This window comes from Ranitomeya imitator, chromosome 5, assembly GCF_032444005.1.
Source record: "Ranitomeya imitator isolate aRanImi1 chromosome 5, aRanImi1.pri, whole genome shotgun sequence".
Taxonomy (NCBI): Eukaryota; Metazoa; Chordata; class Amphibia; order Anura; family Dendrobatidae; genus Ranitomeya; species Ranitomeya imitator.
The window spans coordinates 135744885-135771303 of record NC_091286.1 but is presented as its reverse complement, the minus strand read 5'-3'; the positions used below and the strand labels follow the sequence as shown (position 1 = coordinate 135771303).

Here is a 26419-nt window from a genome sequence, read left to right as displayed (position 1 = left end):
CCTGCAAAGGTTAATCTATCTCCCCTCTCTTAGTCCAGCATTCAACCTCTGTCCTATGCTGTAATGGGAGCATAAATCACACACCAACCAAGGCCACACACCCGCTCATACATGCTGCCACCACTCACCGAACATACGGGCGATGAGACCCGGAAATATTATAACTATTGCATTGTCAATCATAAGGATCAAACGCTTTAAAGCTTTGGATTCTTTAGAACATACAAGGTTCAACTTGTTAAAGTTTTATGCTTAAATACAAAAAATACAGTGCTTAAAATGAAGAAAAAGGTATAAAAATATGGTAATAAAAAGACACAAAAATATGCAAAACTGTTAAAAAAATAAACAGGAGAAAACTTACAGAAATAGCTAACTTTGTAGTCTGCTTTCTGCTACCTGAGGGAAATATGGAATGGAACACATCAGCTTCCCAGGCTGTCCCCACATGTGACCACAAATCTATGTATACAGGCCTAAGTTATAGAGTCACCCTGGAGGTCAAATTTCTAGACCAGCCTCTCAGGTTAATATTTATAATTGCTCGTTTGTGTTTGGACTACGGCCGCTCCCCCAATGAATATATTATTTTCCTCTGAACACTCTTTGCATAAAGGTTCTCACAGATAGTGTCAGGCTGTAATTGACATCTCTCTTCAAAAGAGCAAGAAGGTGTGAAATGTTTCCCCTTCTACCTGGTTCCCAGCCAGACCCCCTGGTGACATTGGAGACAGTAGACTGCTTGCTCAGGATACCATATGTTGTGACCCCCTGTGAGACCTGCAGCTTTCAGGACAGATGTTAAATTACTGCTACTCACACATATAAACCTATACATATTTCACTACACACATATATACCTATACATAGATCACTACAATCATCAAGGGATCAAATACTTATTTCCCCCCACTGTATGCCCGTTTTTTACTTATGAGTTCAATCCATGTTTTTCACAAGTATAACTCATACCAAGTCTTTGTTCATTGTCTAATATTTTCTTGCAGACCGAGTGGTCCACATAAGATTCTTGAGACATGTCCACTGTTGATTTGAGTATCGGATAAAATAGGCAATATAAGTCTCGATAGGAGAAGGTAGAAAAACTTTTTTTTCTCATCTGAGAAAAACTAGCGAATTCAAGCCAAACTTGATTGAAACTGCACTGAAAATCAGATGAAAGTCTGAAAATAATTACTCATTAAACTGGGACCATTTTTATTGAACGCGAAAAAAGGAGGACATCTGAATGATCCCCTAGTCTACGATACGATACGATATACAGTACTTTATTGATCTTGAGAGAAATTATGGTATTACAGCAGCATTACAAAACAGCATTTCAAGCATTACAATATTACAAACAACATTACATCAAGTAATTACTCATCACGGGTCCTGTGCTCATACCAACCCTGGGACCGGAAGCTGCCGCGTGCACCGCACACAGGTGCCAGGACTTCAATTGGCCTTCGGAAAGCGAGTATATGTTTATTTTTTATTTTAAGTCTTTTTTAACCATGCATATAGTGCCCACATTGCTATATACTACGTGAGCTGTGTTACATACTGCGTGGGCTGCGTTATATACTACATGGCTGCTATGTACTACGTGGGCAGTGTTATATACTATGTGGGCAATGTTATATACTGCATGGGCTGCGTTATATACTACATGGCTGCTATATACTACATGGGCAGTGTTATATACTGTGTGGGCTGCATTTATGGATCCACATCAATAAACCTTTTGCATATGATACTTATTCATCTAGAGTGCCAAGTTTTTTCGGATTTGGATTTGTTGGGATGGATACCCTACTTGAGCACCTACTCTATACACTACTACGAGTGCCGTGTTGTTCTATTATTACTATGTGGGCAGTGTTATATACTATGTGGGCAATGTTATATACTGCATGGGCTGCGTTATATACTACATGGCTGCTATATACTACGTGGACAGTGTTATATACTATGTGGGTAATGTTATATACTGTGTGGGCTGCGTTATGTACTGCATGGCTGCTATATACTACGTGGGCAGTGTTATATACTATGTGGGCAATGTTATATACTGCGTAGGCTGTGTTATATACTGTTTGGCCTGTGTCATATACTGCGTGGCCACTGCTATATACTACGTGGCCAGTGTTATATACTATGTGGGCAAAGTTATATACTGCATGGGCTATGTTATATACTGTTTGGCCTGTATTATATACTGCGTGGCCACTGTTATATACTGTGTGGCCACTGTTATATACTGCATGGCCTGTATTAACGCATCGGGTATTCAAGAATATGTCGTGGCCTGTGCTATATACTATGTGGCTGCTATATACATACATATTCTAGAATACCCGATGCGTTAGACTCGGGCCACCATCTAGTTACAATCATAATCTCTTTTACATGACATCTCTTTTAGGACGTTGGTAACAGCATATCTTCTGCTGGGCTCGGCGTTCCACCTGTAAGTGATGTCTCATGCTATTTTATACCCTCCCTAGGCTTAAAATCATCTCACAGCAAGCCTATAATTTGTTTATGCTCTTGGGGGGTGTTTTATTTTTATTATTTTTATTTTTACTTAAATGCATGTAACTGAGGCCAAAAATTATTTGCTCATTTGGGTTTCATTAAAACTTATGCACCGCTTGCCTTCTACAGCCTTTCTGTTGTACTATTACTGGTTGCAGAAGGAGATAACTGAGAATCTGTCAGTTGGTGTGCCAGCATGGTCTGATGTGGAATCTGCTGTTGTCTATCCTTTTCTGGACTCCTCTCAGCTGATTTACGACCACAGATCACATCAAAGTTGCAATAAAACAAAAAGCCTGGGAAAGCCAAACAGTGCAGAATTTTTAATAAAACTCAATTGCAAAAATGATTATTTTAGTCCCAAATGCATGCATTTAAGTAAAATAGAAAAATGATCCCCAAAAGAGAACAACCCCTTTAATAGTGAGTATATATTCCTTCCATATCAAGTATACCATCTTGTACACTTTGGAAACCTTTTAGAACCATAGTGTTTCACTGTAGACGGTTTCATTTAGGCAGAAGATTTATAATATGAGTTTGGGCCAAGTAATAGTGCATGTTGCTTAGATTTTCTTGCCAAGCACGTCTTATTATTTGAGCAGATCGGAACCCTTACTCCAAGAGATTAAGATTTGCTTAAGAGCTTTATTAAAACGTACTGGGAGTAACTAGTAAAAGAAAATTCCAAGGTTTATCTGTGATATTTTAACAATTTAGCTACATAACTTAAGACTTGGTTTATCAAAGCCAATGGTTTAGAAACATAGCCTAAATCATATCCTCGATATTCCTGGTCAGGTGGGTTAACATGCATCTTCAATAGCTTCATCTGAATGCTCATTTATCTATTCTTCCTGTCTCCATCGTACACATGTATGCTCATTTTGGCTAAGCATGTATGGGGGCTCTCGATGTGGAGAGAGACAGAATTTGCTGCTTGAAACAAGTCTTCTTACCAATTCATGTGGTAACGCTTTTAACGTGATGCTCCAGGTCAGTATTATTTCAGTGGCTTAAAATTCTGAATTTTTAATTAAAAAAAACATTGGCTTGTGTCACCAATTTTTGAGACCCATAACATTTTCAATTTTCCATCAATGGAGCTTTGTGAGGACTTGCTTTTTGTGTGGCAAACTGGTGTTTTGGTTGATTCTACTTTGGCGTAGATATGATGTTACTATTGCACATTTTGCGGAGTTGTGGGAACCAAAAAAAACCATTCTTGTGTTTCAATTATTTTTCTCTTTACAAGGATCACGCAATTGGTGATATAAAACATTTATCACTCACACTCAGAGGTAACACGTTTAATATCAATTATCGCCCTTTATCATATACAGATAAAGTTCTTGATTATAAGGTAAAGTTTATAATAACAATGGATGAAAGGTGGGCACCTGGTGTAAGGTACACCAGACAAAAGCGGAATCTTGGCACTGCAATTGGTCTGTAATCGGCTGGAGGTTCAAATTTCTATCTAAAAAGAGGTCCTCCTGTTTTAATCCTCCTGTTTTTAATGAGAGATCACCACAAGGAAGTTTGGATTTAACCAATCCGATCCACAGATCACAATTTTCAAAGAAATCACCATTTGTCAGGATGTAGAGAGTAGTCAGACAAATCAATGGAATAGAGTCGGAAAATATACCATAAAAATCAAAAGTTCAAGATAGGGGTCAAAGATAACATATCCATGGGCAAGAAAAGAAGCAAAGGCAAAAAGCAGACAGGCAGTAGAAGATATATGCAAGCTAAAGGCAGTATGAAGGATTATTGACTGATGCTCAAGCAAAACTCAGAAGGCCCACAGTGATGCAGTGTTCTCATAGAGTAGAAACACTTAAGTGGAGAAAGGTACATAACAGTAGCTTCTTCTTAGGACCTCTACCAAAATTTATTTTATGAAGTGAAATGGAACTTTTCATGAGTTAGACTTTAATCAGAGAGAGCATATATCACTGTATAGTACTTAATATCACTCTGAACCAATATCTATCTAATTGATAAAGTAGTTAAGCTTGCCCAAAACAAACATGGATCTGATTAACCTCAAATTGGAGAGGTGAAGGTATCAGGTGGTCTGGAAGTTTTAAGAGATTTGAAAATTTAGTTAAGATCAATGGAAGCTGTTTGGAATGAGGATATTGAAGCTGTGAAATGGGTACATATATCTGAACACCCACAAGACACAAAGGAAGCAAGATGCCAACTTGAAAGAGGTTATTCTTAATCCTTAGATTAAGATGGCTGTCAGCCCAATCCAATACACGTTAGACCACAGGATGAAACCATAGGTATCAGCGGATTTGGTAATCAATAGTCTGGGGCTCTAACCTGCTATTACTGAATGACGACTGAACCTGATTTGCTTTAGAGTCTAGGCTAGAAATGTTTGCATCCAAGTTTTTTAACCTGGACCATGACATGTTGCAGCCTTCACAGTAGATCTTTCCAATTAATTTACAGTGATACAGCAGACTAACTGAATGCATACATGAAAAGGTTGGAGACTTCTAGTCTACTGCTGAGGTGACAAGTACAGATGAGCAGATCGATCTGCAGAAAATCAAGTCAAATTTTCTGAAACTTCCGGTTTCAAAAGAATTCAAACATTTTGAGTTTCAATTTGCAAAAACTAACCTTGCTGCTGCTGAAGCACCAGATAGTGAGCTAAAATAATTTCCATGCTCGTGCAGACTTCCTCACAATTCCCTCCAGCTATGTCATCTAAAGGATTATCTTTATTATTAACCCCTTCATGATGGAGCCCTTTTTTCGTTTTTGCATTTCTGTTTTTCGCTGTCCTTGTTCCCAGAGCCATAACTTTTCTTATTTTTCTGTCAATATGGCCATGTGAGGGCTTGTTTTTTGCATGACAAGTTGTACTTTTGAAGGACTCCATTGGCTTACCATATCATGTACTTAAAAATGGGAAAAAAATTCCAAGTGTGGTGAAATTGAAAAAAAAGTTGAAATTCCACAACAAATTTTTGGATTTTTGGATTTCTTTTACCATGTTCACCAAATGCTAAAACTGACCAAACATTATGATTCTCCAGGTCATTATGAGTTAATAGACACCAAACATGTCTAGGGTCTTTTTTATTTAAGTGGTGAAAAAAAAAATCCAAACTTTGTTAAAAAAAAAAAAATTGCGACATTTTCCTAGACCCGTATCGTCTCCATTTTTCATGATCTCGGGTTGGGTGAGTGCTTATGTTTTGCATGCCGAGTTGATGGTTTTAATGATATGATTTGGTGCAGATACAATCTTTTAATCTTCCGTTATTGCATTATAATGCCACGTTGTGGCGATCAAAAAACGTAATTCTGGCGTTTTTAATTTTTCTGAATTATGCCGTTTAGCGATTGGGTTCATTCATTTAAATTGATAGATTGGGTGAATCTGAACAAGGCAATAACAAATATGTGCATGTTTGATTTTTTCGTTTGTTTTATTTTGAATGGGGCGAAAGGGAGGTGATTTGAACTTTTATTTTTTTTTAATATTTTTAATATTTTTAAAATGTTTTTTTTTTTTTTACTTTTGGCATGCTTTAATAGTCTCCATGGGAGACTAGAAGCTGCCATAACTTGATCGGCTTTGCTACATACAGGCAATGATCAGATCGCCTCTATGTAGCGGAATTGCTGAATTGCTATGAGCTATGAGCACCGGGCGGTGCTCATAGCAATCTGGCAGTGACCACCAAAGAGGTCTGCAGGAGACCTATGGTTGTCATGCACGACCCATTGGTGACCCGCAATCATGTGACAGTGTCAACAAAGGGTGGGATTTCTGGTGCAAATGCCATAAGCGCGCATTATATGCCGCTGTCAAAGTTTGACAGCGGCATTTAATGGGTTAACAGCCATGGGTGGATCGTGATTCCACAAGCGGCTGTTCCGGGCACATGTCAGCTGTTCAAAACAGCTGACATGTGCCAGGAAAGATGTGGGCTCAGCGCCGGAGCCCACATCAAAGGGAGTCACAGTATGCGTTGTACTAGTACGGCCTATGTCGTGAAGGGGATAACTTGTACAGTGGTGGTCTTTATCTGAATTAATTAGGAAAACACGGAACTTCTGGAATTCTGGTGGGGCACAAGTAGGATAACCAAATCCGTCAGCTGTGATGTAGAAATACTTGGCACTCGTATTAGCACTTCCTGTCTTAGCAGTGGACACTGCAGACTCTTGCACAGCGCGCTGCCACACAGATCTCCTCTATCCACATGACTGATGAAGGTCAAGTATTGACCGAAACGTCTCATTTATTTCTGGAATTTCTTCACTCAATAAATAAGTTCTTGAACACACCTATACGAGTGCCAAGCATTTCTACATCACAGTGGTCAGTATCTGGACCATCACCGATCAGCGATTCCCAGTGGAGCATGTATTGTACAGCAGAGTCATTTTCCATATCCAGAGTCACTGGGTAAGTCTCCCTCTTCTGTAGAATATAAACACTTATGGTCAGTGGGGTCTTCTCTCTCCCATAGAGTGTTAGCTCTTATGGTCAGCAGAGTTCTCTCTATCCTTTCCCTCATGTGTATTTTACGAGTAATTACAAGCCTTCAAGTATTAAGATTTGTGCTAATTTATTTGCTGCAAACCAAAATTCTGGGTAAAATTCAGTGAAGCTCATCTGTAGTGAGTATGACAAGTTATTATGGGCATGGGCAGTGAGTCAGCCAATGATCTATTTGTACAATTATGAAAGGGCTTAAAATTATTATAGGGTCTTATTGGTCTGTTTTACTTGCTTATTTGTCTGTGGGTGGTGGATTGAAGAGAAATATTGAGAAATATATGGAAGTTTACATAAAACTCTGCAGCAACTAGTCACAAACTGGTTCCCAGATTAGAAACTATATTGTGAGAATATTTTATTTTCAGAAGTTTCTGATCTCCAGCAGAATAATTCTATTCTGTTGATGAAAATTTTCATAGAGCAAAGCTCAAGGGTGGAGGCTTCCAACCAAACAAATTATTTTTTGAGACAGGATGGCATTGAAACTGACAGAAAAAGCATCAAATTTGACATAAAAAGGCATGGGAACTTCAGGGTCAAAAAGAGCTAGTGCAAACACAAGGCATGTTTTAAAGAATGTAGGTATTTAATGTCACAAACTTCATTTTCTCATTGTGCTTAGTCATAGTCGAAGAAATTATGTACATCCCCAAAGTCAATGAACACTTGAGGAGTAGAGCATGAAAGATCACTAGGCAAAATTTTTTTCCTTTTTGAGAAGATCTCCTAAATCAGGTCAAGAAGTTTCCCAGTCTAGAATGAATTCAGATGTAGAACACAAATTCTATAGAAGGAAAGCGGGAATACAAGAGTGATGACGTTGTGTAGGGGAGATGGAATATTATTTATGGCCTGTTTCTCTTTGACATGACCAGAAGGAAATGTGTAAAACTTCACTGTTCCAAGACAAATTTACATAGTAACATAGTAACATAGTTAGTAAGGCCGAAAAAAGACATTTGTCCATCCAGTTCAGCCTATATTCCATCATAATAAATCCCCAGATCTACGTCCTTCTATTTGAGTCCAGAGTATGGAACTTAAGGGCATATTGTCCAATTAATGTAAAATTATTCAGCTGAGAGTTCATAGAGAAAATAATTCTGGTTCAATAATCCCCATGAAACTTTTTTTTGTTAATGAAATGTAGTGGATGCAAAAGAGAGAATTATTAGTGCTCTCTTTATAGTTATCATTCTATTTGGATGTGCTTATGTTTCGCATGTGGGATTTTAACTTTGTGTCAGTTTTAGCTTAATTTTTGTTCCATTTTTTAGAGCTAATGCCAGCAGTGGATTCAAAGGCAATGAGATATTTAAAGGAAAAACCTATACTTTCTGTTGAATCCGGATTGTATTATCACTTAATAAATACCTACATATTAACTCACCTGCCAATACAAAGATTAAAGTATTTGCCAATTGCATCTTTTTATATAAACTGTTTTGAAAAGAATTATTAATCATAATGCTATGACTTCTGGCACTGTATTGCTAGAAAGATATACGGTAAGTGGAAGATTTCCACATCCTGATACTATGCCTGTGGATTATATCTTGTGTTGCCAATAAAGGGATTTCTTTTATGAGAACATGGAAGCTAAATTTTCCTAGACTACCTTAAGTAACAAAAGTTGTGCCAAAACGTAAAGTGAACATGATATGAAAAATCTCTTAATACCTATAATCTTAAAGAGCTTATCAAAGGAAGATGTTCTGGATGAAACCGATAATAGGAAGATAGATTTTTCTAAATACTGTAGACTAAAAGGCCAATAATACTAATGAACACTAAATAATGTCTCTTTTTGGACTTATGTAGAGTAATACATTTGTCAAGAACTAAGTTCAATGGTAAAATATCATACTGTTTATAAAATTCGAGGCAGACCTCTGCACAACTTGGTATCGCAAGTTGTTAAATAGTTTATGGCATATATAACCATTTGCTTACCTCATATGTCTGATATGTGAAAGGATAAGAAGTAATTGAGCCAATCGTCTTTGCTGCTGCTGAAGGGAAAGTCCAGTTTTGGCCATAAAATGCACCAATGTGTCTATAATTTTGTCCAAAATCAAATGAATTTGGTCTGTATCTTCTAGAGATTCTAAGGTACTAGACAAAAATGTATAAACACCTGAGAAAAAATAAAGACAGTTATCATTTACACCTTATTTAAAGACTTCTGATGACAGGTAAATTATATCTAAGCCTTCAAAGTGTTTGTCTCATGGAGACAACCACTGTATATATAACCTATTGGATACACGGCTATACAAGACTGACCAAGGTTCTGGATGTCCATTCATCTTAATAGCTGCCTTATAATGCAACAAGTATCAATTAACAGAACCCTGACCAGGCCACGTAAATAATCTGTGGTTGCTGAATAGAAGCTCGGAAACCATGCCCTACCTCCCTGGACCCATCTTTCTGGCTTGTTAATCAAAAACCAGGAGGCAATTATCAAAGTAAACACAGTTTCCTGGCATTGCCGATAGACCAGGTCCTGAGACTCGAATAGCACCACTCTAAATTCAACTTTTCCCTGCAGCAGCCATGGCTTCCCACAGCAAAATCAACTATTTGTTAACGGGGCTCTTTCAATCTTAAAGTTCATATTCATTTTATTAAATTATTAAATCTATTAAAGGTGAAAAGACCACAAACATTTCGGAAGGATCCCATCGACTTAAACCACTTAGTAATATTTAAATCACCTGCCTAAAGATTCATGTAGATCCCTTCGGTCACTCTTGAACATGTCATGGTTTGGACAGGGATAATGCCCTGCCCTCTCAGGGCTAATTGTTGACTAAGGTTCTACCATTAACCTGATTGATGCCCGGGTGGTGACTCTTAATAAGATAGGGACAGGAAGGCTTAAGAATCCTGTTAAAATTGTGGTTATTGACTCATCTTCTCTCACCCGGGATGGAATTTGTTTCATGTCTGAAGTTTTTTCTCTGAAAGTGGATTCTACTCATATGGAAAATTTAAGTTGTTTTGTTCTAGATCATTTTTCTGCTGGACTGGTGCTAGGGATGCCTTGGCTTCAATGCCATAATCCTATCATTGATTGGGTGACGGGGGAGATCACTCAGTTGGGATGTAAGGATAACGGTATATGTTATAACCTGGTACCTCTTGTCACCCCTGTAAAATCTGTATCTGTGTCATCTGTCATTCTGGAGGGTATTCCGGAATACCTGAAGGACTTTGAAGACGTGTTGTTAGGGCTAGCGGAACGCACCGAGTAGAAATAGATATTTATTATAAATGGTGCGTTCGCAGCCCGGGGTCCACCGTGCAGGGAGAACCTGCTGCTAGTGAATGGTGGCACTGTTTGGCGGTATAGACTAGCTCTGTTACCTCACAGAGCAGCCGCGAGGGGAAAGCACTGCGCCCTGTTAGCCTCACAGGAGCACAAGCTTACTGCCAAGCTGATAGCAGTCTGTGGTTATACAACATGCAATCTCCTCACCGGAGAAGCCGTTATTCTAGGGGTTTATTTCAGCCGGGTCCCTGAACACACTCATACAATCTCCTCACCGGAGGTGCCGGTATTCTAGGGGCTTATTTCAGCCAGGTCCCTGAACACACTTATGCATAACCACACTGGCGCAAAGCACATATGACTTGATACTAGCGCATGGCCATGCGGCCATGCGAGCCTTAAATAGTTGCAGCACGTTTAGGACCTTACAAAGAAGGACCAATGGAGTGCTGCAGCACCTGAGCATGTGACCCTGGATCTCCACTGAGAGATCTCGCCCTGGGCATGCTCAGAGTGCAAAGCAGGATTTAGTCCTAGCAGCTACAAGGACCTTAGCTGCAGTATCTGATCATGTGACCCTCGATCTCCACTGAGAGATCTTACTCAGGGCATGCTCAGAATGTGAAAAGCAGGACTTAGCCCCAGAAGTGTCCGCTCGCTGCTGCCCAGCACTGACTTCAATGGGAGAAGCAGGAAACACAGCAGTAACTCTTAGCACAGAGTCAGACTGAGCGAGACGCTGGGATCGATGTCTCCGCTGAGCAGGCTCCACTGCGGCAGGAGAAGAATGGGAGACCGCAGCGGAGATGGCCCGAGATTCCCCCTGTGCAGAGGCAGGAACTCGACCCCTAACACGTGTTTTCTGAAAGTAAGGCTGAGGTGTTTCCTCCACATAGACCTTTAGATTGTGCTATTGATTTAATCCCGGTAGCCAAGTTACCCAAGGCTTGCCTGTTTAATTTGTCCAGGCCCGAGCATCATGCCATAAAGGAGTACATAGAAGAGAGTCTCTGCAAGGGGCACATTCGGCCTTCTTTTTCATAAGAAAGAAAGATGGTGGTTTGTGGCCGTGCCTCGACTTTCAGGAACTGGACAAAATTACGGTAAAAAACACGTACCCTCTTCCCCTGATCCCTGATTTATGTAACCAACTCACGGAGGCCAAATGGTTCTCTGAGCTCGATTTATAAGGGGCTTAAAACCTTATAAGGATCCGGGAAGGGGATGAATGGAAAACAGTATTCCTGACGACTGAGGGGCTGTTTGAAAACTTAGTTATGCCCTTTGGTCTCACTAACGCTCCTGCCATTTTTCAAAATTGGGCATTATGTGGACATCTACCTGAATGACATTTTAGTGTACTCAGCGGACAGTCAACCCCACTTGCACCATCTGCGTATGGTTCTTAGGAGACTCAGGGAGAATCATTTATATGCTAAACTGGAAAAATGTTCATTTTTTGTGCAAAAACTGTCTTTTCTGGGTTTAATTGTGTCAGGGGAGCGATTCCGCATGGATCCTAAAAAGGTCCAGGCCATTACGGATTGGGTGCAGCCTCATGACTTGAAGATTTTTGGGCTTTGCTAACTTCTATAGGAAGTTAATCAAGGATTTTTCACAGGTGGTAAAGCCTTTGACGGACCTCACCCTCAAGGGGGCTGATGTGAAAAATTGATCCGTGGCTGCAAAAAATTCTTTCCTGACACTAAAAAAATGTTTTACTTCAGCTCCTGTACAACCCGATCTGTCAAGACCCATTATTGTGGAGGTTGATGCTTCTGAGGTGGGGGCAGTTTTGTCTCAGGGTCCTTCCACACTCATTAATCTGAAGCCATGTGCCTTCTTTTCTAAAAAATTCACTCCAGCCGAGAGAAATTATGATGTCAGCAATAGGGACTTGTCGGTTAAGTTGGCTTTTGAAGAATGGAGGCATTTCCTGGACATCCACCCCCATTACAGTTATCAATGATCATAAAAATTTGGCCTATATCGAGTCTGCCAAGAGATTGACCCCCAGACAGGCTCGGTGGGCGCTTTATTTTATCAATTTCAATTTACCATCACATTCCGCCTGGGATCTAAAAATATTAAGGCTGATGCTATATCCCGAAGCTTTGATTCTGTGTCCCCTCCAGAACCCCCTCCTCCATTCTTCAGCCAGGAATAGTGGTGGCCGAAATCTCATCCGATTTGCAAAGAGAGATTTTGGAGGCCCAAACTCGGGCTCCTGGTAGTAAACCTCCAGGTAAATTGTTTGTACCAGAACAGTTCCATCTCAGACTCCTGCAGGAGTTTCATGATTCTGTGTTAAGTGCCCATCCTGGGATTGCAGCTATGCGGGGGGCAGTTGCTAGGGGTTTTTGGTGGCCCTCTATGGTATCAGATATTAAAAAGTTTGTGACTTCATGTGGGGTGTGCGCCCGTTATAAGAGTTCTCATACCCGGTCGGCCAGGGAATTGGGCCTTTGCCAATTCCGGTTTGGCCATGGACACATTTGTCCATGGATTTTATTACAAATCTCCCTCCATCCAGGGGCAACTCAGTGGTATGGGTGGTGGATAGGTTCTCCAAACAAGCCCACTTTGTACCTCTGCCTGCATTACCGTCTGCTGAAACCTTGGCCCGCTTATTTATACAGCATGTTGTTCGGTTGCATGGAGTGCCTGTGAATGTGGTGTCCGACAGAGGTGTGCAGTTTGTGGCCAGGTTTTGGAGGGCTTTTTGTAAGAAGCTGGGGATTACGCTGTCTTTCTCCTCTGCCTATCTTCTGGAGTCTAATGGACAGACTGAAAGCACAAATCATTCTTTGGAGCAAATTCTGAAATGCCTAGCCTCTTGCAGACAGGAGGATTGGTGTGAGGTATTGCACATGGCAGAATTTGCGTTCAACTCTCATGTGAGTCAGTCCACTGGAAAGTCTCCCTTTCAGGTCAACTATGGGTTTTACCCACATTTTGGAGAATTTATGTGGAATCCCACATGGATTCATGTTGTCCTGGAGCTGAATGCATGGTACAAAGTTTAAGAACTCTTTGGAGGGAGGTTCAGAGGAACATCTCTAAAGCTCAGAAAAGGTACAAACGATTTGCAGACAGGAGGAGGGGACCAGATCCGGTGTTTATAGTAGGGGAGGTTATCCACTCATAATATCAAGCATAAGATACCCTCTATGAAGCTGGGCCCCTAGTTTATTGGTCCATGCAAAATTGTGGAGGTAGTCAATCCGGTGGCCTACAGGCTACAGCTGCCCACCTCCTTCAAAATATCTGCTGTCTTCCACAGGTCCCTGTTAAAGTCAGTGGGGACGGTTAGGGAAGATTCATCGTCCGATACTCTGCCAATATTGGTAGAGGGACAGCTGGAGTATGAGGTGGGGCACATCATTGAGTCTCGGTGGGTGCGCCGGAATCTCCAGTATCTGATACATTGGAAAGGGTATTCTCTTTCAGTTCGGTGCATGCTGATCATCTGGTGCGGGAGTTCCGTGCCAGATATCCAGAGAAGCCTGGGGGACCAGTGGTCCCCTGTTAAGAGGAGGGTACTGTCATGATTTGGACAGGGTTAATGCCCTGCCCTCTCAGGGTTAATTGTTGTAGCCTCCTTTTGGATCTGGGAGGGATATTTATACCCATGCTGGACTAGGATTCTCTGTCAGTTATACTTTCGCTCTGTCTGTGTGCCTGACCCCTGGTGTGTGTGTGCATACTGTGTGGTCTGCTCTCCATGCTAGATCTGGTCTGTTTGATTCTCTTGGCTTTCTGACCTCCAGCTTCCACCTGACTATCCTTCTATCTCACCCTCCAGTACCTCACTTATCTCCCGGTTATTGACCTTGGCACGTTTGACTACTCTCCGACACCGTTTGCCTCCATTGCACCCAGGCACCTGGCTCCACCCCTGGCCACTCCCTTTCTGTCACATGGTTCAGGTCCTGCTTGCTACCCGGTGAGTTCTCTGCCGTTCTGCTCTGGGCTCCCTTACTGCAGCGAGTAGCCTCCTGGCAGTAGTTATAGGATCCTTGACAGAACATTTCTTTTAGTATGGCAGTGCATATTATCCTGCTTAAAGGGGCCACATTCATTAAGGATTACAGATGCCATGAAGGGGTCTACTTTGCCTGTCCAGACTGATGGAAAGTGTCAAAGAACACCCATGGCAACTACAGTGGCATAGGGAGTGCAGTAGTAAGTCTAATCCATTCCTCCATTGCCTTTCCTTTGCTGTGGAATAGGAAATGTAAGGAAGTCATGGTTTAGAATTAGCAGTGCACTCCCAACTTCTAGACACCAACTTGCAAGTGGGGAAAGGACTGTCGATCTGAACAGAAGAAGCAGCGTGAAGCAAACAGAGGGCTCGGGGATCATAGATGTGAAATGTCTCTTTTTTGTCCCTGAGGTGGAGGTTTTGTCGAAAGCCAGGACAAGGGTATAAGGGGTGGGTAGCTCGAGGCCCATTTTGGAGGGAGGCCCATTTTTCAAGGTGTTGCAATATGTAATGTAAAAACACAAAATGAAACGAACACAAGTTTATTTACAGAAATCATTTACACAGAGTAATTCAGGCAAAATCATTTATTTTTTACAATCCAGGCACTTTCCTTGATTTTCGTGCCGCAAAGTGATGTCTAATGATGTCACTAAAGTCCAATTCACGCAGTATATCTGACTCGATGCTCATGATAGCCAAATTTACAAGTCGTTCCTGCTTCAATCGGTTTTCAACTAATTTGAGTTTTGAGAAGGAACGCTCACCACTGCAGTTTGTTACCATAAAAATTAGATATATCCTTAGAGCTATCTCAATGTTTGGGAAAGTGTTATGCACACCCTTTTCCATGATAAGCTTGTACATGAAAAGTTCAGTGCGGATATCTTTTGGCTCGTCGTCTGTGAATAAATTGGAAAATGTTACAAACTGGCACAGTTCATCGATAAATGTAATATCCAAGTCATCTGAATAAGACCTGACGAGTTGCTCTGCTGTGGCCTTAAGTTCGTCTGAAGACAGTTCTTTCATATGGCTAAAAAAGCTAAATTTGCTTGATATATCTTTGTTTCATGAAGACGTTGGTCAAGAGAAGCGATAAACTGATCAATGATCGGCAAGAAAGTTTATGTTCTGTATTTTTCAGAAGGGCTGAGTTGTACTTTTTCCTTATAGACATAATCCAATGGATTGAGACACACATTTCGGCTCCTGTGTCGAGTTATCGTCTGAACATACTCAGATGAACCAGACAGCTCTTCGCTTTGCTTCCCATAAATTTTGAAGGAGTCATGCTTTGATGCGACATAGTTTTTTAAGCTGGTCAGTGACGCCGCAGTGTTTAGATCGAGTATTGTGTGTTGCATATTTTTACTAGTAGCATCTGTTCTTTGCAGGATATAATTCCAGAAGGTCGTGTTAATACCAATTTCAAGCTGATTCATTTGTCTTAACAGTCCTTCTGCTTCACACCGTACACAGCTTTTTTCTTCAAAATCATCAGCAATCTGTGTAAGTGCATCTTTAATCTGCCGATAGTCATGCCTAAGGGCCTTAGTAGCGTCAGCTCTGCAGGACCAACGCGTTTTTGTGACACGTGTGAGAGTCAATGCTGTTGCTGAGTCAATATTTTTCAAAGCCTCAGTCAGGAGCTGATGCCGATGCGTTGAAAATGTGAAGAAGAGGAACAGCTTTTCAAGGAAGTCAAAAAAGTACAGCACTCGAGCAGCTTTCTACAGCATTTTTAGCAAACAGATGTAAAGAGTGTGCCATACAAGGAATCCAGGATGCAAGATTGTTCTTCTCTCTCACTTTGGCTTGCAGGTCGTTGTATTTTCCACTCATTGCAGATGCATTGTCATAACTTTGACCGTGGCAATTTCCCAGGTCTAGGCCATGTCTCTTCAAAAATTCCAACAAGGCATTGAACATGTCTTGAGCACCATGGCCTTTGTTTGCCATGAATGTTACAAAGCGTTCCACAGGGCCATCTTTCTCCATATACCTCAAAACAAGGGTTAGTTGGTCAACGTGAGCTGCATCGGGTGTGGAGTCCAAACAGATGGAGTAGTGTTTTTATTTGTTAACTCGAGAAATATTTTCTCTGAGGACTTGTTAGCCCACTACATTGATAATTTCTTCCATACTTGTAGATGACAGGTAGTTTCTATGACCCTTGCCGTGATTGAGTTTTGATATGCTGTACAAGAAAGTCGTCCTACTGGGTGATGAGTTCAAGAATGCCCAGAGAGTTTCCATTTCTAGGCGATGCAACAAATTTGTTATCTCCTCTAAATGCCAAGCCACGCTCGGCAATGAACTGAATAACATTTACTGACCTCCAATAATGCTAATGAGCCTCGACCTGTTGTGTTAGCTCCATATCAATTCGCCCAATCGTTTTTAACCTCATATTGAAGGCAATTGTAGAGCTCAGATGTTCCGCTGACTGCACATGACTTTTTATACGTTCTTGTGAATGTTTTCAATCACAGAATCCATTAGACAAAAGCTGAGAAGACTCAGATGCTCTAAGGCTATGTGCCCACGTTGCGGATTTTGCTGTGGATCCGCAGCGTTTACCATGAGTTTACAGTTCAATGTAAACCTATGGGAAACCGAAAACGCTGTGCACATGCTGCAGAAAAAAACGCGCGGGAGCGCAGCGGTTTACATTCTGCAGCATGTCACTTCTTTGTGCAGAATCGCAGCGATTCTGCACACATAGGAATGCATTGATCTGCTTACTTCCTGCATGGGGCTATGCCCACCGTGCAGGAAGTTAGCGGATCATGTGCGGATGCTACCCGGGGTGGAGGAGAGGAGACTCTCCTCCAGGCCCTGGGAACCATATTTGTGTTAAAAAAAAGAATTAAAATAAAAAATAATGATATACTCACCTCTCAGCGCTGCCCACGGCCGTCCAGTCTCAGGGTTGCTATGCGAGCAGGGCCTGCGATGACGTCGCGGTCCCATGACCGTGACGTCACGAAGGTCCTGCTCGCATAGCATCTTTGGAACCGGACCGCCGCGTGCAGCCCCGAGGAGATCGGGACGTTGGAGAGTGAGTATAACCATTTTTTTTTTATTTTTAACATTACTATTGATGCTGCATATGCAGCATCAATAGTAAAACAAGTGCAGGAGTAAAACCCGCAGCGGAAACCGCAAGACAAACCGTGATAAATCTGCAGGGATAACCGCAGCGGTATTGCCCTGCAGATTTATCAAATCCGCTGCGGGAGAACCCACAGGGACCTGAACCTATGTGTGAACATAGGGTAATAGAGCACATCAATCTGCACGTGAAGCAGTAAATGCATCCTTTAGAGGGAGAGAAGCATGACCGATTCCTCATTCCATCCATTCATTATAGTGACACCGCAGTGGAAGTAGAATAAGCAGATGCCCAAAATCAGTATTTGGTTCTTTTAGAAGGGCTGCCACCCTCTTCGTTAAGTTTCCAGGTCCCAAATACCCATTTATAAAATTTTTAAACATAAAAATTATGCAAGTGTAACAGACTTTTATAATAGTACTAGATTGTGGCCCGATTCTAACGCATCGGGTATTCTAGAATATGCATGTCCCTGTAGTATATGGACAATGATGATTCCAGAATTCGCGGCAGATTGTGCCCGTCGCTGATTGGTAGAGGCAACCTTTATGACATCATCGTCGCCATGGCAACCATTATGACATCTACGTCGATACTGTGCCCGTCGCTGAATCAGAAACGTGAGATGTCTACATCCTTTATGACATCATCGTCGCTGTGCCCGTTGCTGATTGGTCGAGGCCTGGCGGCCTCGACCAATCAGACGCGGGATTTCTACGTCCTTTATGACATCATCGTCGCTGTGCCCGTTGCTGACCAATCAGAGACGCGGGATTTCTACGTCGATGCTGTGCCGGTCTCTGATTGGTCGAAGCCTGGCGGCCTCGACCAAACAGAGACGCGGGATTTCCAGGACAGACAGACAGACAGACAGAAAGACAGACAGACAGACAGACGGAAAAACCCTTAGGCAATTATATATATAGATAGTAAACATTTAAAGGAGTTTTCCCAAAATTGCAAAGTATCCCCTATCACTAGAACAGGGAATACCTTGCTGACCGGTGGCGGTCAGACTGCTGAGACGCCCAGAAATCTCGAGAACAGAGCTCTGCAGAGTCCGATCAGAATGAAGTGAAGGTTAAGCATGTGCACCTCACCTCCATTTATTGTCTAAAGGACTGCCGGTGACAGCTGAAACACACGGTGATAACTTTCAATCCTAGAAAGCCACATTAATATCCATCATGACAAATTCTACATTTATATTTGAAAAGATTCTGAAGTCATAAAATCCCAGTAATTTTGTCTCTACAGAAAGATACATTGACAGAAGGACCTTTTAAAAGAAAATATATTCATTAACATACTGCAGCTTGGAAAAAGGTCATGTTTTAATTAATCAGAAGATTCTATTTGCATGAAAAAGCAAAGCAAGAATATCAGTAAAAAGGCGCGCTTTCTCATAAAGCACCATAATTAGGAGTCATTTTCATAAAGTGAGAAGAACATTCTAAATCTACTTTAGTTGGAGAATATGCTACAATTTATCCACCAGGGAACTGGTAAATCTAATTAAATTACATTTATTCAATGGCTACATAATAAACATATCTGTTATATCTCATTAACAAAAATTACAATATTGGCATAAACTCGTCATGGCCTTTCTGTGCGACAACTTATGAAATTAGTTATAATTTGTTGCTAAAGCTCAAATGGAGGAATTTGCTTTAATTTTAAATAAACAATATTTTTCTTCTTCATTTTGCCACAATAAAAATGTCAGTTATTAACATAAATTAGATATGGAGAGCTTGCTGGCATACTGTAACAGACAGCTGTGCCTTTAATGTGCGACATTGGTTTCAACCAGACATTGGGATTATCAGTCAAAGAGAGCAAATAGTGCCACAATCATATTTTTTTTATTTTTGAAGAAATGCCCCCATTAAAGGAGGTGGGTATAGTAGTGACATGAGAGGGAGAGAGAGATAGAGAGAGAGAATAACCCTGCCATGCCAGTGATTGACAGTTTCCCATGTACATTGTGCATTGTCAGCAAGCTGCTACTTAATGGTAGGGGTGGGGTTACACAGATTAGCTGGACTGATGTACAAGTGAGATCTAGTCAGACAGTGATAATCTCCTGCTGATAAAACACTCATTGTATTGAAACTACTACACACAGCCTAATAAGTGACAAATCACTGGAATCAGGGTCTCTTGCTCTATATTATGCCACACTCAGATTAAATGACCAAAATTTGTTCACATATGCCCTATAATTGATACCAATACATGATTAGTTGGGCCTCAACCAATAAACCTGTGCTATTTTACTGAATGAAAAGCATTACAGCTCTTTCAGTAGATTTTTAGGCAAAACAGTGTATTGGTTCATGTGACAGGATATCTGTACATAAGACAACATATTTGTAAATGTGGCAGTATATCTGTACCTGTGGCAGTGTATTTGTACTTGTGGCAACATATTTGTATATGTGGTAGTATATCTGTACATGTGACTGTATATTTGTGTATGCAGCAGTAGATCTGTACTTGCGGCAGTATATTTGTACATGTGGCAGTATATCTGTAAATGCGGCTGTGTATTTGTAAAAGTGGTAATATATCTTTACATGTGGCAGTATATCTGTACATGTGGCTGTATGTCTGTATATGTGGCAGTATATCTGTAAATGTGGCTGTATATTTGTAAAAGTGGTAATATATCTTTACATGTGGCAGTATATCTGTACATGTGGCTGTATGTCTGTATATGTGGCAGTATATCTGTAAATGTGGCTGTATATTTGTAAAAGTGGTAATATATCTTTACATGTGGCAGTATATCTGTAAATGCGGCTGTGTATTTGTAAAAGTGGTAATATATCTTTACATGTGGCTGTATATCTGTACATGCAGCAGTATATCTGTACCTGTGGCAGTGTATTTGTACATGTGGCACCATATTTGTACATGTGACAGTAAATCTGTACATGTGACAGAATATCTGTACATGTGGCAGTATCTCTTCAGTGGCATGTAAAAGTTTGGGAACCCGTATTGAAAATTACTGTTATTTTGAACAATTAAGCAAGTTGATGAAGAAGTGATCTCTAAAAGGGCTAAAGTTAAAGATGACATATTTCCTTTGTATTTTAGGCACAAAAAAAATTGCAATTTTTTTTTTTCAATTTAAAAATTACAAAAAGGAAAATGGTCAGATGCAAAGATTTGGGCACCCTTGGAGATCTGTGTGCTCAGAAAACTTTGACCAAGGTTTCAGACCTTAATTAACCTGTTAGAGTTATCTACGTCTTGTTCACTATCATTGTTAGAAAAGGGCAGGTGATGCAAATTTATCAACTTTATAAAAACTCTTACTCCTCTAACCTTATGCCAAAAAACAGCAGCCATGGGTTCTTCTAAGAAGCTGCCTAGCACTTTGAAAATGAAAATTGTGGAGGCCCACAAAGCAGGAGAAGGCTATAAGAAGATAGTAAAGCGTTTTCAAGTTGCACTTTCTTTTCTTAGAAATGTAATTAAGAAATGGCAGTTAACACGAACAGTGGAGGTCAAGATAAGGTCTGGGAGGGCAAGATAAGGTCTGAAAGACCAAGCAAAATTTCAATGAGAGCTGCTTGTAAGATTGCTATATGGGCAAATCACAACCCCTGCTTGACTGCAAAAGACCTTCAGAAAGATTTAGCAGACTCTAAAGTTGTGGTACATTGTTCTCATTGTTCTACTGTTCCAAGACACCTGTTCAAAAATGTCCTATATGAAAGAATCATCAGAAGAAAACCTATCCTGCGTCCTCACCATAAAATTCTGCATCAGAAGTATGCAAAAGAACATATAAACATGCCTGATGCATTTTGGAAAAAAGTCCTGTGGATCAATTAAGTTAAAATATAACTATTTGGCCACAATGATCAAATGCATGTGTGGAGAAAAAAAGGCTCAGAATTTAAGGAAGAGAACATCTCTCCAACCTTTAAGCATGGGGGTGGATCAATCATGCTTTGGGGTTGTGTTGTAGTGAATTGCATGGGGAACATTTCACGGGTAGAGGGAAGAATAGATTCAAAGAAATTTTAACAAATTCTTGATGCAAAAATAGTACAATCTGTAAAAAAGCTGAAGTTAAAAAGAGGATAGCTTCTATAAATGGATAGTGATCCTAAACACACATCAAAACTCACATTATACTACCTCAAAAGGTGCAAGCTGAATGCTTTACATTGGCCCTCACAGTCCCTTGGTCTGAACATCATTGAAAATCTATGGCTAGACATCAAAGTAGCAGTGCATGCAAGACGACCCAGGAATCTCACAGAACTGGAAGAATTTTCCAAAGAAGAATGTATCAAAATCCCTCAAACAAGAACTGAAAGACTCTTGGCTTGCTACATTTTCAAGCTGTGGTAATTTCAAAAAGGGTTACTACTAGGTACTAACCATGCAGGGTAGCCAAACTTTTTCATTTTCCCATTTTCCTCTTTGTAATTTTTAAAATGTAAAAGATGAATATAGATTTTTTTTTGCTTAAAATACAAAGAAACTGTGTCAACTTAATTTTAGGCCTTTTAGAGATCATTTAACCCCTTTCCGACATCGGGAGTAATAACAAGTCAATTGGACACCCTCCCTTTTATGTGCGCTTCGGCACTGAGCCCACATCTTTTCTGGCACATGTCAGTTGTTTTGAACAGCTGACAAGTGTGCAGAACAGCCGTGGGAGAAATCGTGATCTTCCCACAGCTGTTAACTAGTTAAATGCCGCTGTCAAACTCTGACATTGACCCCCGGTCACCGATTGGTTGGCATGACAACCAAGGATCTCCTGCAGAACTCTATGGTTGTCACTGCCGGATTGCTATGAATGCCGCCCGGAAGTCGGCACTCATAGCAAGTGACTAATTCTGCTGCATACAGGCAATCTGATCATCGCCTGTATGTAGCAGAGCCGATCGGGTTATGGCAGCTTCTAGTCTCCCATGGAGACTATTGAAGTATGCCAAAAGTAAAAAAAGTTTTTAAAAATATAAAAAAATATAAAAGTTCAAATCACCCCCCTTTCGCCCCATTCAAAATAAAACAATAAAAAAAATCAAACATACAAATATTTGGTATTGCCAAGTTCAGAATCGCCCGAACTATCAATAAAAAAGGATTAACCAGATCGCTAAAAACATAGCGAGAAAAAAGTCAAAACGCCAGAATTACGTTTTTTTGGTCGCCGCAACATTGCATTAAAATGTAATAACAGGCGATCAAAAGGTCGTATCTGCACCAAAATGGTATAATTAAAAACATCAGCGCAAAACATAAGCCTTCACCCAACCTGAGATAAAAAATGGAGATGCTACGTGTATCGGAAAAGGGCGCAATTTTTTTTTCTTTTATCAAAGTTTGGATTTTTTTTCAGCACTTAGGCTACGTTCACACTAGCGTTATGCTAGTTTGCGTCGGGTTTGTGTCGGGCGACGCAGCGGCGACGCATGCGTCATGCGCCCCTATATTTAACATGGGGGACGCATGCGTTTTTGTTTGTTGTGTTGTGCGACGCATGCGTCTTTTTTGCCGCAAGCGTCGGACCAAGAAAACGCAACAAGTTGCATTTTTCTTGCGTCCAAATTTCGGCAAAAAATGACGCATGCGTCGCAAAATGCAGCGTTTTTGCGTGCGTTTTGGTGCGTTTTTATTTGCGTTGTGCGTTGCGTCGCCGACGCAGCGGCGCACAACGCAAATGTGAACGTAGCCTTAGATAGAAAAGAACCTAGACATGTTTGGTGTCTATGAACTCGTAATGACCTGGAGAATCATAGTGGCAGGTCAGTTTTAGCATTTAGTGAACATAGTAAAAAAGCAAAACAAAAAACAACTGTGGGAATGGACTTTTTTTTTGCAATTTCACTGTACTTAGAATTTTTTTCCTGTTTTCCAGTACATGATATGTTAAAACTAATGGTGGCGTTCAAAAGTACAACTCATTCCGCAAAAAAACAAGCCCTCACGTGGCCATATTGACAGAAAAATAAAATTGTTATGGCTCTGGGAAGAAGGGGAGCAAAAAATGAAAACGCAAATCGAAACTACCTCCGGTCATGAAGGGGTTAACCTTTAACTTGCTTAACTGTTCACAATTACATTAATTTTGGCCAGAGGTGCCCAAACTTTTACATGACTCTGTATACATGCGACAGGTTTTGCTGCAGAAAAAAATGCATCAAAAATGCTACGTGTGAACGTAGCCTTACGCCAAGCTTTGACATGTCACCTCTTCAACAAATGAATAACACAACTGTAGGGAGACATGGCTCACATCTAAGTCTGTATTACATACTTACCAGAATTTAGAAGAATAATAGATTTCAAACAGATAAATTCTTCCCCACGTAGTCTCATCATTCGGAATCGAGTAGCTGTGGTGACCAGCATATCAAAAATTTCCACCAAGCCCTCTACGCAACGCCCCTGATTCCTGCACAAAGATGCAAACAGTTAACATGTATCTCATCAATAGAAAGACATGACATGTACATTCCCCAATTTAATGGAGTGACAGTCAAGCATGTGCATTTATGCTCCAATCATGCTCCAAGAATACCGAAGATAATTTCCTAGTGCATCTCCTGGTAATCTCCAGCAGTTCTAGATTCTAGATTGTATTAGCAGTGCACATGCTTGACTGCCACACTACTAAAGAGAGGACAGAGGCCCACCTTTATGGCAATCCATGGGGGGTCTCAGTGATCTGACCTGTATTATTTAGCAGTTATTACTTTTACTGTGGATAGGTGTCAACTTGTTCTTCTAGGAAAACCCATATATGTAGAGGAAACATAATAAAAACAGAAACACCAGTTTGAATGAGGCAGATTATGGGGTCCAGACTTTGCTCCAAGCACAGCTGTTACTGAATTTTTCTATGCGTAATATATAATCATTGGCTCATTATTGGAAATATTGTGAAATTCAGGGATGTTGTATACTGTATATACGGCTATAGAGATGTAATTAGAACAGTCCACCATGTTCCTTCACCATGAATGGTTAACTCAACTCCCATTTTTAATTATCTGCTACGATTTGCTGTTAGCAGGTGAGAAATGTTTCTTTCCCACTACGGTAATTGACCATTTATAAAGACCGCTCAGGCAGGGGGTATGTTTTTTTACTATGAGGCTCATTGTTATAGTTTACCTACTGTGACCAACCTTTCTGTTATAAAATGTAGATTTCAGAATAATAGATCTCAGTTATTCTAGCCAAAATGACGCTTTTATAACACTTTACCAAGTTTATTTTACTCTCTAAAAGCACTTTGCCTGCACCTAGAAGGCTACACTGTAAATACATTAACTCTTCCAGTCTTGCCACACAGAGAAATGTATACAAGTGCTTATAACAAGTATACGCACAATGGCAAAACAGGGGTACAGTGTTTAGTGCAGCTAGGAGGAGGGGGAACATAGCTAAAATCAAAATGGCCCCTATTATAGTGACCAGCTTTGTCACCAGTACAGAAGGGCCTGTTTTTTTTTTTGCCTCCCCTTTACCCTATTTTGATGACCAGTAGAACAATGTTTGATGTTTGGAGAAGGTCATCATGTCCAAGTTTGCACTACCCAATACCAAAGAGTATGAGACCACCAGGATTTGATTCATTTTGTAATAAATTTATTTAAACTTTAAAAAAAATAATTTTTGGACTTTGACTCCCAGTTTCTTACAGGTTATATACTCTATTGGAGTGTCCTTTGGTACATTTTGTTTTGGCTATTTACAGATACATAGTCGAAATATTTTTGATACAGTTATAATGTTTTCTGTTGGATGATATTGTTTATATGACTTAAACACTATGTGTCAATTACTAATCTAAAACATCACTTTTATTAATATGTTAAAAGAAAAAATATATAATTAAGTCTTACAACTGTGGTAAATATGGCTAAAATGAGTCACTCCACTGGAAAGGGCAAGATAGAAGGTAAATATTCAGCCTATAAATGTGCTAAATATTGTCCTACCTTGCTATGGAGGTTGGCACCCTACACCTGTGCAATGGTGCCCCCGGTCGGGTGTCAACTCTCCCTATCTGACCCTGTTAGGCCCTAAAGGAAAGATGCAAGGTCAGATAAAAAAGATACCAATAAAAAGAGATGCTCTATTGTATGAAATCAAATATACTCTCTATGAAGATGTAACACAATTAGTTTTTTTTTTATGGGACTAAGGTCTGGAGACTGGCTAGGCCACTCCATGACCTTAATATGCTTCTTTTTGAGCCACTCCTTTTTTTTGCCTTGGCTGCATGTTTTGGGTCATTGTCTTGCTGGAACACCCAGCCATGACCCATTTTTAATGTCCTGGTGGAGGGAAGGAGGTTGTCACTCAGGATTCTACGGCAGGGGTCCCCAACTCCAGTCCTCAAGGCCCACCAACATGTCATGTTTTCAGGATTTCCTTAGTCTTGCCCAGGTAATAATTGCATCACCTGTGCAATGCAAAGGAAATCCTGAAAACATGACCTGTTGGTGGGCCTTGGGGACTGGAGTTGGGGACCTCTGTTCTACGGTACTTGGCTCCATCCATGATGTTTTAGATTAATAATTGCCACATAGTGTTTAAGTTGGTGATTTCCTTGGTCTTTCTTACACTAGTTTATTCAAAAATGGTTAATTTTGTGTACATAATATAGAGTGAAATAAATGTCTTTAGTTTCTGTAGTAGTTGTGGCTTTGGGGAACGCGATCAATTTTAATGGAATTTTTTTGCTCAATTATTTTTATTGTTATTTTACCTCTTCCCAAAATCTCAGGAACATTTCTTTCTAACTTGCATCATACCAACTATACAGCTCTATATTGGATGCTTAGTCAGTTTACTAATTTTGATGCATGCTTTCTTGCATTTATGATTTATTTGTATCTTAGTATAATATTTTAAGTGCACATTTGCCATCATGTAATGTTTTCTGCCAACTATGCTTAGATACAA

At 40.4% G+C, this 26419-nt stretch overlaps 1 protein-coding gene across 1 annotated transcript in view; it reads right to left on the bottom strand.

Annotated features, from left to right (window-relative positions):
- The window catches only part of ESR1 (estrogen receptor 1), a 316090-nt gene that overhangs the window by 2381 nt on the left and 287290 nt on the right, over positions 1 to 26419 (bottom strand). The window contains exons 6-7 of the mRNA XM_069769174.1: positions 23764 to 23897; positions 9038 to 9221 (exon numbers count right to left, since the gene is read on the bottom strand). Of these exons, the coding sequence (XP_069625275.1) occupies positions 9038 to 9221; positions 23764 to 23897 (318 nt within the window). The remainder of the gene's footprint in view (positions 1 to 9037; positions 9222 to 23763; positions 23898 to 26419) is intronic.